Below are 16,910 nucleotides of genomic sequence, written 5' to 3'. Positions count from 1 at the left end.
ACTGAAAACGTTCACAGGACACAGCAGGGATTATCAGATTAACTGCTGCAACTGATGGACTCCCTCTTTCTGAGATTTTGTCCTATTTTTTTTAACCTACATCAGAGCAAAAACATGGGTTCCAATAAGTTTATATTGTGTTATTGACTTATAAATGTATCTGTTGGCAGTTTTAACCAAATAAATACTTGAGTAAAATGTATTTCTGCTCATGCCAGATTAGGGATTAGCTTTAGGAGTTCTTCTGTTCTTTCACACTTTTGAAAACAATTTTAACCGACTGCCACACATGCACGGGCGGATATAGCCTTCAGTAAATGGAGATATAATATGGTTTTATATAAAACAGGAAACATTTTTTTTTTAAAAACAGCTCTATCTAAAGTAATTATTTGATTTTGAAACAGAAAAAATAGAAAACATATAACCAAAAAATATAAATGTAGTTTTAAAGTGCTTATTGCACAGAATGTTATCCCTTTTTACTTTTCCACTCTTGATAAGGAACACAAGTATGACAAGCTGATGTTAGCCTCTTAGACTGCTGTGCTACCTTCTAGACTTTATAGGGAAAATGTGTTATAAGTAAAATAATCTGCCAGTGGAACTAGAACTTTTTCATCAATATTAAGGAATTATTTACTTAAAATCAGCTTCAGGATTTTGTTGAAAAGTTACTTTTTGTAATCCAAGTGTTCTGAGATATTTACACTACAAACTAAACCAAAAATACTTGGTAAGATTTTGTGTTGCTACAGTGTTCTGGCCAGTCAGTGTGCTCTCTCACAAATCATAACCTTCTCTGCATGTAATTTCAAATTAAATTTAAGTCACAGACAACTGTTTAATGGAACTTCTCCCATATACTTGAAAGCTGTCACCAAAGATTGTCACAACTCGGTCACTCTATTTGTCAAAGGATTGTTGGCCAGCAGTCCCCACGCCTGTTACAGACATTTCAGATTGTTATCATGTGTCGTTTCAAGATGATGTAATGATCTACAGAGCCATGCTAGAACAGTGTTGASCCCGGGTACTTTGAAGGAACTCTTAAAGACCCACCTCTAAGGCATCTCGTCTGCACTTCTCAACCTCTTCTACATCTTGTTGTACATTTCTCTCCATGTCTGTATCCATTTACACACTGCCACCTCTGACCTAGTCTAACAAGTCTAACAAGGTCTTTGTTGTAAGTAACTTATTGTTAGCTTTTTATTAACCACATTGTTACACTTTTATTTGTAAGCATCTACCAGAGTGGGACTTGGAGGGAGGTTCTTGCTTCACTTTAGCCTGGTAAAAAGCAGCCTCTTCTTCTACGCTTTGCTTCGGACAGAGGGTCTGGACCCTCGGCTACAAAGAAACAATTGCTTGCTGGAGGCGCGGTCTTTGTCGAAGTTTTAAATGATTGGAACTGATTTCACTAAATCGCTAAAGTTTGCCAGTGGCAGACTGTATGAAATGTACCGGCTCAAATGTGAAGAAGAAATGCTATGAAGCTTACCAGAAACTAACTGAGCCAACTAGAAAATCAGTAAACTTTTGCCAAACACTGTGTGCTGTGTGGAGTAGGGTTTAATGTTTAATGTCTTAAACATTCCTCTCACTGTCCCTTTAACTGTTCAATATTTTGAAGCGAGGTCAACTCTGAATGAATGGCTTTCTTCACTTCTTCCTCCCCCTTTACAAAACGACAACCACAAGCAGATTACAGTTAAAAAAGAAATGTTCACAACTCCTCCTTTTGTTTGCTGATTGGCCCAGATGACATGAATCCTGAGAAATCGAGTTCAATAGGAGAAATCCCTGACAGAGTTTGGAAGAGAGATGAGAATAGAGTGGAATTGCATAGGAAAGCAATGACCAGACTAGCTTCACATAGAAATGATCTAAATGTTACAGACCTAACACGTAATTCTAGACCGTCTTCATCATCATTGGCTGTTTTGAAACAAGTCATTTTACTCAGATTTTCAGCAAGAATACATTTCAGTTAGAATATCTACAGTCTCCATGTCACGACTGCTGGATTTCAATTACTCTAATGCTCGTAAATCATTTCCCACATAGAAACAATTTCTGCCAAAAATGGTTTGATTTATTGGTCTAGACTAATATTATTTTGAACACAGCCATGGAAGTGGAAAAAATCATAATAAAAGTCAATAACCTTTGACAGTAAACCTTTGAACCAGTAACAAGTTGGTGCATAATTCTAATGGTTTTGGGTATCAGGACATTTAGCAGCAGTTTTTGATGTGCCACAAACTCACACCTTTGCATAAATAATAAATGTGTTGGTCAGACAACACATTTCCTAATGACCCCTGCCTCACATCTTTTACCTTGAAACAGTTCAGATAAAGGATAAGTTAATTTGTCTAGAAAATAAAAATAACTACTCATAGCCTGACAGAACTGTTTCCATTAGAAATGTCAATATTTCACTAATATAAAAAAAAACAAAAACCAATTTCACAATTGCTGTGTTTCTACTAAATAAGAAATCCAACTAAAATTACACGAGCATTGCATTATCCTTCTACTACTTCCTGTAGTCTTCTTTGCGGTTTGCGTCGATGGCGATATCCACTTATTGATCACATGAGTTGTGTGATGCCAAAAAAAAARATTTTCTATTGGTTTATTGCCAAACTTTTTGGCGATAAACTTGTATTTTTGAAGCACCAAATTTATTTTCGATACGTCAAATTGCACAATCATATAGTCAATGGAAACGCTGCTACTCCGATAGATATTACAGATAGATTTGAGGGTTTTACATATAAATAAAGACTGAAGTACACAAGCTTTGGTCCAAGAAAATAACACATTTAATGTGTGAGGTAGCACAGGTTTCCTTCTAGAAAATGTGATGCAAGAAAACATTTGCAAAAAGTGATTTATACTTTAAGAAAAAAGGTACAAATACAACAGTCTAGAGGAGAATGTACCATATAAAAACAGCAAAAAATGCTGCAGATTCCTACAGTAAGAAACAAAAAGACCAGATGGATTTAGATTATTATCTACTATGGCTGTTTAATCTCTGTACATCATTTGCTTTGGTCAAACATCTCGAGGTTGGAAGCAGCTCCACTCAGGCATGGTCAATGTTTTATAACAGGATCAGTTTAGAACCACACACCCCAACTTCCCGTCGTCACCACCACCAGTATTTCCAGTTGGATGCCTTACTCAAACTGGAAACCAAAATGTTAGTCAGGCTGGAAGACAGACAAACCAGCTACTTTTGGCGTCAGGATGCGCTGGACTTCGTTGTGATTCTTATTTTCCGAATGATCAGCCAGTCTTTCTGCCCGGCGGTCACAGATATCCTCAGACACGAAGAAGCAGAGCCGTGCCGTTTGTCTACCTCTCGCATCTCAAATTTTCCATTCATAAAAGCTCCCAGTGACTGGAAGGTTTTACAGCTCTTCATCGCTGCAGTGAACACGTCTTGGCCTAGCTCCACCTGACCAGAGTCCAGGAGGTCCTTTCCTCCTGATCCCGTTTCCACCAGTATCCCCGCAACCACCACAGGCTCCAGGAACACCACCGTCAAATAATCTCCTCTTCCTGGAGAGCGCCCCCAGAAGAAGCCCTCCCCGGGATCCCAGGCCAGTTTGGGGAAGTACTTCTGGTAGGTGGACATGTTTGAATACACTTCAGCTGAGGGATTGGTGTATAGTCCCTCTTCAAAGTTCTTATCCTTTAGCTTGTTGAATGTTCCCTGGAATGACGAAAAAGTGCCCATGTGTTGGAAGAGTGAGGGTTTAAAGAGGATGGTCTCTCTTTGGGTCATCAGCTGTCGGAAATGAGACATCAGCCAGTCACAAGGCATTTCTTGGTAAAAGAGAAAAAGGAAGCGGGCCAGAAGAGGAAGGTCGGCGGACTTGTAGAGTTTCCCAATGTAACCAAGGGCTGAAAACTCCAACATTGCCCACCTGTCCTTTTTTGCGTTTTGCTCCTCAATGTGCTTCCGAATAGTTGTGAGAAAGTTCTGTGCTGAAAAGACGTCGTCTTCCAGCTGGAGGTAGTACTGCCCCAGACCTGCACTGTAGTGGATCAAAAAGGAGTAATCCACATTCTGCTTGGAGCGGAACGACACCCGGTCAGGAGCGTCGTTGTAGTTCCTCTTCAAGCCTTCAGGAAGAAGCAGAGAGACTTGCATGAATAAACCACCGGCAAGAACGTTACTCAAGCTTCCTGCCTGGCTGGAACTCATCATGCTGCACCTGTCAGAGGAGGGTACCACTTCTGCGACACGTGGATGACTAAAAGCTGGCCTAGGTCCAGCTCAGAGGCAAACGTTGAGTTGATTTCCCTGACGGTACTGGTTATCCAGCGAACGTCAAAGTCTGCGATCAGTACCACCACCACCATGGAGGAGCGCTCTTCACGAGACGACTGGGAGAAGAGCGACTGCAGCGTGGGMACCAGGTAGCTGCCCTTCTTCCGCTTGACTGACGACATGCCGATGGTTAGGAACTCTGAAATGTATCCAAACAGGAATTAAAATCTACATACAGTCATATTAATAACTTAGAACATGAGGCCTGAAAAGTACTTTTTGAAAGTAACAACCTTTATTAAATATTAATGCTTTTTTTTTTTTTTTTTTTTTTTTTTTTTACATATTTGTTAAAACTTGTCACGGTAGTATGGTGTGAGGTAGATAATCTGTGGGGGAAAAAATTGACATCCTCTGCTCTTTGCTACACTGCTAACTAGCCTGAATGTTCAGGCTAGTTAGCATGGCCATAGATGATGGAGGATAAACTGTTTTCCTGTGACTGGACGTTGTTTCTCCACCATTAATACATTGAGCAGTGAGTACATGAGGATGACTGACAGCGCTAAGCCCCTCCTTCTGGCTCCGATTGGTTGTTTTTGGTCGGTAGTTGTGCATTTCTTCAAATGATAATAGCAGCTCAGGGAGGAGTTGGGGGTGATCGATCTTTTCACAGATTATCCGTCTTGTAACATGCTGTCACGACATGGAGACAGCTGCAGCTTTAAATATCATTTTCATTAAGTTCACATTTCTCTATTAAAATGTAATGACTGATGTAATTCTAAATGTCCTTTTCATTAACTGTAAGCAGAAACTCATTGTAAACATAAATAAAGGCTAGAGTTACTGAAATAAATGGTCTGTGGCAATAATAAAACTTATTGAATACATTCCAAGGCCGACAAATAAAATATGTTTTATAAATAGTGAGACGGAGGAGTTTATGAGGTAATTCTTTTTATAATATAATATTCTGAACCCAACAAATGTTGATCTTTTGCTTTTAATAAAACACACAGCTTCTCAAATTATTGTTACACTTTAAATGACTACTGCTGTAGTTAAATGGGAAAATAATGGATAAATGGATTTGTCGCTTTATTTCATGCGGTTTTAATGATGGATTGTTTTTAAAGGCATTAGTTGATGGATAGAAGCAGACTGTAATCTGCTTTAAAGGTTTTTTTTTTTTTACAAAGTGTGTTGCTACAGATAAGAGGAGGGTGAGGGACGCTGACGGGTTTTTTTTTACGATAAGGGTTACAATGTCAGAGTTTTAGTGAGGTTTAGAGAGGGCCAGAACACTCACTTCGTTAATGGTGTCATTTAGAGTTTAATTATTTCATTTAATTGTTTTAAAACAACTAAATTTGATTGTTTTGTTTTTTTTATTAATATAAAATTAATAAAAATGTTCTGAGAAGAACCAATCAAACCAACCTAGCCGTATGGCAGCAACAACTGGCATCAAGTGTTTGTGGTAACGTCACTGTGGAGCAATTGTGGTCCATTCTTCCTCGCAGAATTGTTCCCATTGCAGGGTTTTCGGACATGGACGGCTTATTTAAAGTCACGTCACAGCATTTCAATCAGATTTAACTCTGGGATTTTTCCAGGCCACTCTAAAACTTTCCTTTAGTTTTGGTTTTTCTGAGCTGTCCAGAGGTGAGCTTGGTGGTTTGCTTCATCTTTGTCCTGCTACATAAATGACTGAGCTTTAGGTCAAGAACTGACCGACTGTCATTTTACAAGACATGAATTCATGGTTCAATCAACAGAGCCGGGTCCTGAATCAGTAAATCAGCCCACAATCATCACACACCCACCATCGTGTCTGACTGCAGGCATGTTGAGAAGTGTGAAGTGCTAAAAGTGTTAGTTTTTCACCTGATGCAAGGAGGACACACCTTCCAAAATTCAGCTTTTGTCTCATCAGTCCACAAGACACAACACAAAATTTTACCAAGTATTTCTGGTCTAGTTCATAGTGCAGCAATGGAAATAAGACAAAACTAACTTAGAAGTTACTTGGCAACAAGATATAGGAACTTGTTTTAAATCAATCATTTCTTAATATAGATTTTTTTAAGTACTAATTCCTTTGATAAATTATTTGGGAAAAATGTGCCCTTAAAGTGAAATAATCTGATAGTGGAACTGCTACTTTTTTTTAATCAATATTAAGGAATTATTGTCTAAAAAAATAAGCTCCTGTATCTTGCAGAAAAGTTTCTTATAAGTTTGTTTTGTCTTACTTCAAGTTAGTCAAGATATTTTCACTATAAACTAGACCAAAGAAATACTTTGTAAGATTTTGTGTTTTTGCAGTGAATGTTTTTCCAAAAGTCTTTGGCTCACCAGCTCACACTTTGAGTAATTTTTAGTCAGTCAGCAGTGGTTTCTTCCTTACTGTTGGGTCAGGAATCAGGATCACTGCCTTTTACTGAGATCAACGATGTTATGTGGGAATTTTGGGATTTAAAAAGTATGTAATAATTCATATAAATAACATATGAATAAAAATAATTGGGCAAAATAAACCAAATCAAATCCTTTTGATGTGAAACTTGTAAAACTTTAACACAAACTGCAGGTGTGTGTGTGTGTGTGTGTGTGTGTGTGTGTGTGTGTGTGTGTGTGTGTGTGTGTGTGTGTGTGTGGTGAGGTTTTGGTTAAAACAACTTTGTCCTTCATTCAGTGGCGTTACTCTCAGTGGGCAGACGATCCAGGAATTTTACTCAAGAGTAAGTGACACAAGATAGAATTACTCAAGTAAAAGTAAAAAGTACAGCATAGTAAAAAAATACTCCTGAAAGAAAATTTTTTTCCTCCATAATTTTACTCAATTAAATGTAACTGAGTAAATATAACCAGTTACTAGCCAACTGTGAGTGGAACTCACTCTGCCGAGTGGATGGCGTTCCTGCCAGCAGCTGATAGGTCACATTGAGATGCAGATAATCTCCCTGTTCCGCCCAGGACTCCTTACTGACGAGCCTCTCCAATTGCCAGCTCAGTTGCTTTGGAGCCGATCTAGTCCAACCCTGAAAGACACAATCGACCAATGTTTGCTTGTTCCTTGGAACCACATCTGGAGGGGAAAGCAGAGCAGACTGAAACATTTCCAGGTGTCGTTTCCTGTTGGACAGGATTCACCTCTTTTTTTTTTTTTAGCTCTGGGGTCTCACCATGAGGAGGAAATCCAACGGATAGAGGAAGTACAGGACAGTGACGAGAAGCAGAACTGCCAGAACTGCATTCTTCTTCCTAGAGCGCCGTCGCATTTCCTGTCAAACATCCAAACACATCGACGTTTGTGTTTAGGTGAAACCAAGTCAGTGCAACAGTAAATAATTCAGCTGTGAGAGGATGAATATTTCAGAAGGCTCAGATACAGATAACACCAGGCCGTGTGTGTCTAGACTGAGATAAACTCACTGCGTCTTCTGGAGATCTGAACTCCAAAGATCGTTCTCCATCGATACACTAACTTAAAGAGGTGGCATCATTAAAGGTCAAAATCGACTATTTTGACCTTTAATTCATTTTATGTTATTCCCTAATAAAAAACATACCAGGAGTGTTGCTTTGATTCTTTCATGTATGTTTGAGAAATCCTTTAACCTTCTTGGCAACCATTCAGCTGTGCAAAACGCCTGGTTGGACCTAGCTCCGCCTTCATCACACAGCTCCTCCTCAGAGTTGCAGTTTCCAAGCTTCCACCCCTCACGACTCCCTCACTCAGCTCCTTCAGACTAGCCAGCAGCAAATAGCAAACACCTGGTGAAACAATGCTCTTTATGCGAGCCGCTTCTCAGTGAAATCCTGGTAAAAACCAGCTATTTATTAAACCTGCTAAAGGTTAAAAGAGGGACATTATGATGACTTCCTGAAGGCTGAGTTTCAGAAAGAGCAGGAATTTTTAAAGAGACAGAGGCCCAAATTCAACACGTTAAATAACAAACTTTAAGTCATATCAGATATATAGAGCCTTTTTATAACAACTGAAGGTAACATAGTTACTTGATTCTGCTATAAAATAATTCTATAAGGCTGGAAAACACCTGGTAATACTGCCCCTTTAAAACTAAGATACTGCATCGTCAGAGCGGTACATTCAACTTGAGGCCAGTGATAATCTAATGTGCTGGAACAGATTGTGCAGAGTATTTTGTTACATTTAGACTTGACAGCAGGTTTCTCTGGAACCCTCTGCTGGACTCAGGCCTCACAGCCTGACACAACAAGTCTGCAGCTGCTGCGGCTTCCCGACCTACATTTATGATTTTGTTGACTTTATCTTACGCCGCATTTCTCCCAGATTAATCATTGTTCATTACCGGCCTTTGTGTTCATAAGTGTTCCTAAACCTACGAAAGCAACTTTAAAGTCTCTGCTGTGTTAACCTGAAAAAACAAAAAACAAAAAAAAAAACCGCTGTTCAGATTGGGCTTTCACATATTTGGAGCTATTTTAGGGCTGTAAACCGCATCTTCAGGTGTTGAACTTGAGAGGTTTGTCTTTTCCAGTATACTTTTTATTATTTATAAGCAATTATAAAATGTTGAAAGCATAAATAAAAAAAATTATACAACTGCATTTTTAAAAACAGTTTCCGTGTAGTTGATCTATAGATTCCAAATCAAAGTTAGCTATTAGAAGAAAAACATTTGTATGTGTGGTATTCTTCTCCAACAGTGCATCTGATTTCCAATCCAAATACTGGGATCTGCCTCCACCCTAGGCAAACTGCGAGAACAGCCCGTGTCCTCTGATTTCTTTCTCCTTTGTTTGGTTTTCGCCATGTCTTTGGATCTTACACCCGATCAATGTTTTATCAATTTAAGATTCACATAGACCTATAAACCTTCTCAGGCCTAATATATCTTTTGTTTAACTTTGGGTGACACATTTAGGTCAGTACTTCTCCATTTTTCTATGAAATGAAAAGTGATTCTGGGCCATTTGGTACAGTAAATTGTGAGTATATTCACTGCTGACATTATTGCACTCATCCAGATGATAAATGTCACACAAACTGCTGGAAGCACAAAGATAGGAGTCAGAAAAATTTTGATTTGTTGCAGTTAATATTTTTATAGCAATAAATTGAAATTGTTGTGATATTGTATGACTTCTTAAAATTTAGTGCATGTCTAGTTTTTTATGAATACATGGTGACAAATAATGCACAAAAAAATCACAGATACATAATGGTGTAGATAGAACAACCCAAGGAAAAACAAACAGCTCCAGGTGTAAAGTGTCAAATTAAGCTAGAAGTAGGTGTTGTGAAAACTACATTAAACAGGTTTTAAAAACAATAACTGAATTGTTTTTAAAGTTAAGGTTTCTTCTTTTAGTTATTTTGGATCATATGGACATCAGATACAATATATATATTCAATAAATCAGAATATTATTGAAGTTACTCCATCACCAAATGAAAAACGTGATTACACAATGACTTTTATATTCTCTTAATGTCTATTGCCTCATCACTTTTCTCCTAGCAGCTAATGAAAATGCAACAATTAAAAAAAATGAATATTACAATGTGGCTACACAGTGGCACAGTTGGTAGAGCTGTTGCCTTGCAGCAAGAAGGTTCTGGGTTCGACTCCCGGCCCCGGGTCTTTCTGCATGGAGTTTGCATGTTCTCGAGTTTGCATGTTCTCCCTGTGCATGCGTGGGTTTTCTCTAGGTTTCTACTCCAGTTTCCTCCCACAGTCCAAAAACATGACTGTCAGGTTAATTGGCCTCTCTAAATTGTCCCTAGGTGTGTGTGTGTGTGTGTGTGTGTGTGTGTGTGTGTGTGTGTGTGTGTGTGTGTGTGTGTGCATGTGCATGGTTGTTTGTCCTGTGTGTCTCTGTGTTGCCCTGCGACAGACTGGCGACCTGCCCAGGGTGACCCCACCTCTCACCCGGATAGGCACCAGCAACCCTCCCGACCCCACCAAGGGATAAGGGTGTTAGAAAATGGATGGATGGAATATTACAATGTGTCGGCGTATGAAAAGCATGTTTACCTGCTAAAAATAAAAGCATACACCTTCCTGCTATTAAAAAGTACCTTGTTTTCATAAAGTGCTTTTCATGCAGCCATGCGACACGTATCAGGACGTGTCTACTTTAAATGACTGTACAGTACTGAAGAAAAGAAAAAAAAACACAAACTCGATAGAACCGTTTGTAAATCCATCCCTTCATGGAAGCTTCTTTTCACGGTCTGGCTTTCCTCTGCTGGATACAAGACAGGATAAATCAGGAAATGTTTATCTTTTCAACCAGCAGCCTTGGCGCTCGCGCTCACTCCAAATATAACCGAGGCGGTGGATGGACGGTATATTTGGCCTCCGCTGTTAGTTGAAGTCCCATCTGCGCTTAGAGTTTCTACCGCGAAGAAAACAGCCAGTCGAAAAACCTGAGCAACCGGACGGGTGAGTTTGTTCCGTCGGTTTCCAACAGTTGCATCTCAATCTCTCAGTTGCAGCTCGAGAAAAACATTTTTTTTTTTTTTTAAAAAACATGCCCTACGACATTTCTACAAATCTTGGATGACATACTACAGTAAAGCTTACCCTCTTAAGTGAAACTTCCTTTCTCTCTTTCCAGTGAGTTTGCCTCCGAGCCGCGCCAGAACCTCAAAGTCAACGCCTCTCCCTCCCTCAGAAATCCACAGACAGAAGCCTAATGGTTTGGAAACAGCTAGAGCTGCAGCATTGTGCTCCTCTGCTCTCTGTCAGGACTGAAGTTTAGGCTGCCAAGCATCAGGTGGCGGCGCCCGGCTGCGGACGGAGGGTGTGTCGTAACGCCGGAACGAGGCCCAATCCGCTGCGCAGTTTACACCCAGGGGGCTGGGCTAGAAGACGGAAACAGAGTGGGGAAACCCAGCGTGGAAAGATTCAGAAATGACACACAGAGACTGAAAATGGATTCCCTTAAATGAGCCATTTAAGCATATTATTACGCTTCATTCTTAAAAATCCAACCTGGTCTAAATAATTTCATCCAATCCCTAAATGATCAGATTTCTATAAACTAAAGATGTCCCTCATAAGTTTTCTACTGATGGAAATTACTGACCACAGCACTATGATTAACATCAGAAAATTAGAAAATCAAGATCATTTATCTTTTTATGCAATATATGTAAACCTCAAGGTTACGATAGGAGAAGCAACTGTCGAAACCAAACGTTTACTCAGGCCTACATCTTTCTTTTTCCCCCGTCTGTAGTTTAACCAGATCAAACGTCTCTTGTTTTAGGTCAATTACCAAAATAACTTTGATTACTAAATGCCAGCATAATGAGAGACAGAATATGTCAAACATTTATCTATTAATGGCCTCAAAAGCAGAAGTTTAAATGGAGAATGATCACTATATATAACTAATGAAAGCTCTGATGATGATGTCATGGTTTTGGTAACATCTGGTAGGTTAACTGACAGCTGTGGATGTCTTTTAAGGTCCTACCTGAAACTTTCTGATTTTTTGTTGGACTCTATGGGAATGTCTAAAAAAAATCAGCCAAGATATCAGGAAGAGAATCAGGAGCAGCACCAGTTTGGTTCAACTTGGGAAATAATTTCCAAATGCTTTAAGGTGCAGCATTCAACTCTTTAAACAATTTTATCCAAACATGGACATAATGGGAATTTACAACCGTCTAGGCCTGTCGCGATAAACGATAAATCAATTAATCGCATGATAAATTAAACCTATCGACCTTATTTTAATTATCGGCTTTATCGTCTCTTCCTGCCTTTTTTCTCTCTATTGATGACACTGAATGAAAAAAGGCTCAGCTCCGGTGCTCTCCACTGACCCTCCCTTCCTCATTTCCTTAGTCTAATGTCCAGCGCACACTACATGAGTTGTCGGCCCATTTTCAAAACCTGAGAGACACATTAGCCGACAGAAATCCATAACGGTTCGATCGGGTTTGTCGTGCCGTGTGTTGTCCAGCCACCTGGGCCAAAATAATGGCTACAAGTCCAGTTAACTAATTTTAAAATCATGTATTAATCAATGCTTTACTAGAATCTACCTGTGATGCATGTGGCTATAGAGTCAGAGTAAAGTCCTGACTGAATGAAAATAATTATAACCTATTTATGTCACGTTAACGAAGAACAGCTGAAAACTTACCGGGTTTATCAACTGCGGTAGTAATTTGGCTCCAACTCCTCCCCTTGTCATTTCTATATTCTTTGCACGAAATGYTGAATAAACATTAATGTGGTTTCCACAAATCATCTCCGATGTCCGCTGGACTTCGGGTTGCGTCGTGTCAGTTGTTTGGGATTCCCCTCATTATTTCCTCCCAGAAGGAGGAGAATCCGCGCTTTCTGATTGGCTACCTGTCACATTCAGCGTTAAGCTCCCAGTCGGGGAAAACCCCAGATTTAGATCGGAGCGGCCACGACGACCTAAATCACACTACAGGATGATCGGTTACGAAATCACCAGCGACAATGTTAGATCGGCCAATGATCTAAGATTTTCGTAAAGGGAAAATAGGAGCAAAAAATCGTGTAGTATGAAATACAGCATCATGTGATGTGAAGATGTGCCCATCTTCTCTATTTAAATCTAGTGATTACTGACAGTGGCGGAGCCAGAGGGGGGGCCGGGGGGGCCAGTGCCCCCCCTGTCATCTGATTGGCCCCCCTAGTGGCCCCCCCAGATGATTGACATGTAACAGCACCAGGTTATTCCTGTACATTATTTGGAATCATTCTAAGCCAACCTAATATCTAAAGAAGAAAAACAATAATAAATATATCAAAAGAAAATGTATAAAACTTTATATAAGTCCATGTGATGACATAAATAAATAGATTTTTATCAGGCGCGATACCAGCCTCCTTTATACTCATAACAAGCTGATATTCTTCTCCTGGGTGTTTCAGTTGTGCTGCGTTGTGGTGCAATTCAAAGGCTAAAGCACTTCATACCTGGTGGTGATGGTAAAACACCAATAAGTTATTTATTTATTCTCCGCAAAAAAGAGAAAAAACCGAAGAGGGGCCGACAATGTTCCTAGTTTGGAGCAGAGGTGGCGCTGGAGTTTTTTCGTTGTCCGTCAAAGAAAAAAATAATTTTATTTCCAATTTGTAGTCATCAAATGAAACATTTATTATTTCTCTGCTAGAACGTTTTTGAAATCAGGTAACATTTCACGAAATGACGTGATTAGAAGACGACAGAACTCTGATCGTTTCCTGATCCCTCTGCGGGAGAAAAACCAGCAGAAGCGGATCAGCTGAGCTAGGAGCTCCAAAGTCTCTGGTCCGTTAAAGCGTCCAGATCAGAGATGATCCTCTGACTGATATTGTTCTTAGTCTGATTAATAATGAGCTCCACGATGTTCTCTGTGCCACCATTGTGGCACCAAGTGTCAGCTGCGCTTGATCACATTCTGGACAGAAACCAGCGGACTGCTCTCTGTTCTTATCAAGACGAGGATGAGGAGGGAATCTGACATATTAACTCAGTTAAGTTTTTACTGGTTTTGTTTTTAAAACACCATTAACGTAAGCAGTGTAACTATATATTATATATTTGGCGTTTGTCATCTCATGTGTGATCAACTAACTGTGGAGCATTTAAGCGCATTTATTGCCCAGCGCTCTGCGCTTGTTTCTGCCTAACGGATCTGCACTTTAATTTCTTTCCTCTCTCAACGATCAGCTGTTATTCCTCTACATAAACTACAATAAGTAGATCATATTCTCTTTAGGTTTTCTCTATGTGCTCCAAACTCATTAAATGTAAACTCATTAGAAGCCTGAACCACCATCAGGCAAATAATTCTGGTCCGACCTGAAATATTGTTACCTGTCCAATCAGAGCTTCCTAACCAAGGTGTCCATAACTCTTCAACACGCTGTCAGCTCCCGGTCAGAAAGACGCATTTAGTTCAGAGTCCATGAGATGATATTCAGAAAGGATCTTTTATTTGATTGATTTTAGTTTCCTCTGCGATGAACTCTTTGCGTAAAGTCTATCATGTCTCCATGTGCGCCAGTCAAAGGTGTTAATTATAACATGTCAAATGACAGAGGGGCTTAAAAACTAACCAAATATTCAGTTTGGTTATTTTTTAAAATTATATATATGTGCACACACACATTTAAAATTTTGCCCCCCCAGAGGTAGTCCTGGCCCCCCTTGGCCCCCCCAACTTTAAAAGTCTAGCTCCGCCACTGATTACTGAAGGGCAATATAGTATACAGACTTCATAATCTGCACTCCTTTGGTTGAATTCAATATTTATTTCCACTTTGGCTTTATGTTGTTTAGTTTTTATTCAAGTACACTTTTTGTTAATGGAGACTGAGAATCCATTTTATTTTTGTTTTGGGTTGTTTAGTTTATCAGTTCCAGTGTTATGTGTTCTTTTGAAAATAAAGTGTATCTTTCTATGGCAGGAAATCACATGCATTATTACATCATTTCCTTTAAATCAGTGTCAAAAGGTCTTGAAACAATATTATTGTTTATCGCAATAATTTTTTTAGACAATTAATCGTCCAGCAAAATTTGTTATCGTGACAGGCATACAACCATCACACCACTCAGGAAGGAAATGGGCAGAAATGAACAGGTTCAGGTACAAAATGTGCAGAAAGGCCCCAGAACAAAAACCAAAGATCTTGTGAGGATGCTGCTGAAGTTGGTGAGAAAGAGTCATTATCCACAGTGAAATGTCCTGGGCTGAAAGATTGTAGTTTGCAAATCCACACAGGGACAAAAATCTTCATTTTGGACTGTTTTTTGCACCTGTTACATTTTGAGGAAAAAGGATGATGCCTGTACCGTCCTAACTGTGAAGCGTGGTTGTGGCAGCATCATGTTGTGGGGTTGTTTTGCTGCAGTACGAATTTTATGATTCCATCATAAAATAGATGGAATCATGAGGAAAGAACATTACATGGCAAAATATTAAAGCAACAGTTAAATACATCAGCCAGGAAGTAAAAGCAGATTGGTCTTCCAGATGGACAGTAACCCTCAGCACACAGCCAAAGTGGTTTTAAAGCAGCTTGAGGACAACAGAGTCAATGTTTTGTTGTGGTCCTGATCTTAATCCTATGGAGAAGTTGTGGGGAAACCTGAAAAGGCATGTGTGAGTGAGGCGGGCCGCAACCCGGACTTCAACCAGTTCCGTCAGAAGGAACAGACCAGGACTCATTCCAACCACACTATTGTGAGAGAGAAGTTTCTGGAAGGAAACCCAAAAGGCGAGACCAAGGTCATACAGTTCAAATGGAATGCAATCAAATACTGAGGAAATGTATGTAAACTTCAGATTTTGAAGGCAGTAATACAAAATTCTCTCATTCCTGTGTCATTTAGCAAATAGAAATAATTTTGATAATTGTGACAGACCTAAAATAAACCCGTGGGAAAACAGGTGACATTTTTCTCCCAAGAATCCATCAGTTCTTCAACAGAGTTCTGCCTTGATTTATTCATACATGTATGAGGACTCCTTGAATCTCCTGAGATTTGGGTTTGCCTTAACACCTGATCATACAATGCACCGCCTGCTTACCCAAAGCTCCAGCTTGGCGCTCCCACCCAGCACCTCCTCTACTAGGCTCCTCCAGACTAGCGGAACTGCACATCTGCTGAGCTCAACATAGAAACTGCAACACCCCGAAGAATGATTGCAGACACCATCATGGAGAAACACTGTTGTCATCACAAGCTGAAGGGGGAGTGTCAGGAAAGCTAGGAGGTTCTTAAAGAGACAGAGGACAATTTCAGGGGCCAGATACAGTTATGATACCAAGTCAAATTTCTTTTATTTTTGATATATATACAGAGTTTTCATAACAACTGAAGCTAGCAGTTATTTGACGGTAGTATAAAGTGGCACATAATAATACATATTCATTAATTAGGGCCTGCAATAGCAATGCATAGGAGCAGTATGCATTGCTCCTACGCATAATTAAGAAAAAACGAACCAAATTCAAATCAAAACAAGTTCTGACATTGTTTGGTGTCAGTTAGACTCAAAATAAACTTTGAATTTTTTCTGCCCCTCTGCTCTTTAGAACTACAGTGATGGCGGAATGTCAGAACTACAGACATGGCGGAACATTGAGTTACTACAGAAGGCAGAGCTGGCATTTAGAAATGTAGAAAAATAGCACCTTGACAGAACACTATAACACTATTAATATAGACAAGATGGCAGAAGAGCAAATAAGGAAGTGGTAAGTACCATATGACTCAGGAAACTTGATACCCCTTAACTGACAACACTAGTTTCAACATATTGAATGGAGTAAGTCCACGTTAGTCAACATGCTTGTGATTCTCCACATGCTATTAATATTATTTTAGCTAAACTTAGCATCGATGCTAATTTTTAGCATCAGAACGCTGGGTTCCAGCCGAAGGGCACACTTTGGCAGGCTTAAATTTCTTCAGAAATTTTCTAGTTTTACTTTTAGGATTCCTTTCCTGCTTGTTTTCTATTCACTTTTAACAAAAATGCTTGTCAGACACACTGTCTGACAAGCACAAGTACATAGCCGCACATAGCAACAAAAACCTGTTAATGTGTGTGTAAAGCAGAGTGACTGATCTA

General features: G+C 39.5%; 1 protein-coding gene across 2 annotated transcripts; it reads right to left on the bottom strand.

The window, feature by feature from the left end:
* Positions 1 to 2,811: 2,811 nt before the first annotated feature.
* On the bottom strand, positions 2,812 to 16,032 carry LOC103466943 (alpha-1,3-mannosyl-glycoprotein 4-beta-N-acetylglucosaminyltransferase C). Of its 2 annotated transcripts, XM_008412883.2 has the most exons (6): positions 15,864 to 16,032; positions 10,879 to 11,159; positions 7,486 to 7,584; positions 7,200 to 7,341; positions 4,239 to 4,493; positions 2,812 to 4,146 (listed from the first exon to the last, which is right to left on the bottom strand). In XM_008412883.2, exons 3-6 carry the CDS (start codon positions 7,579 to 7,581, stop codon positions 3,260 to 3,262), a joined length of 1,380 nt encoding a protein of 459 aa, XP_008411105.1. In that variant the 5' UTR covers positions 7,582 to 7,584; positions 10,879 to 11,159; positions 15,864 to 16,032; the 3' UTR covers positions 2,812 to 3,259. The 2 variants fall into 2 exon arrangements, with proteins under 2 accessions (XP_008411105.1, XP_017161084.1); XM_017305595.1 differs by lacking the exon at positions 15,864 to 16,032 and having other exon boundaries at positions 10,879 to 11,369.
* Between the last annotated feature and the right edge of the window lie 878 nt (positions 16,033 to 16,910).

This window comes from Poecilia reticulata, linkage group LG7 (genome assembly GCF_000633615.1).
Source record: "Poecilia reticulata strain Guanapo linkage group LG7, Guppy_female_1.0+MT, whole genome shotgun sequence".
Taxonomy (NCBI): Eukaryota; Metazoa; Chordata; class Actinopteri; order Cyprinodontiformes; family Poeciliidae; genus Poecilia; species Poecilia reticulata.
This window is presented reverse-complemented; position numbering and strand designations above follow the sequence as displayed.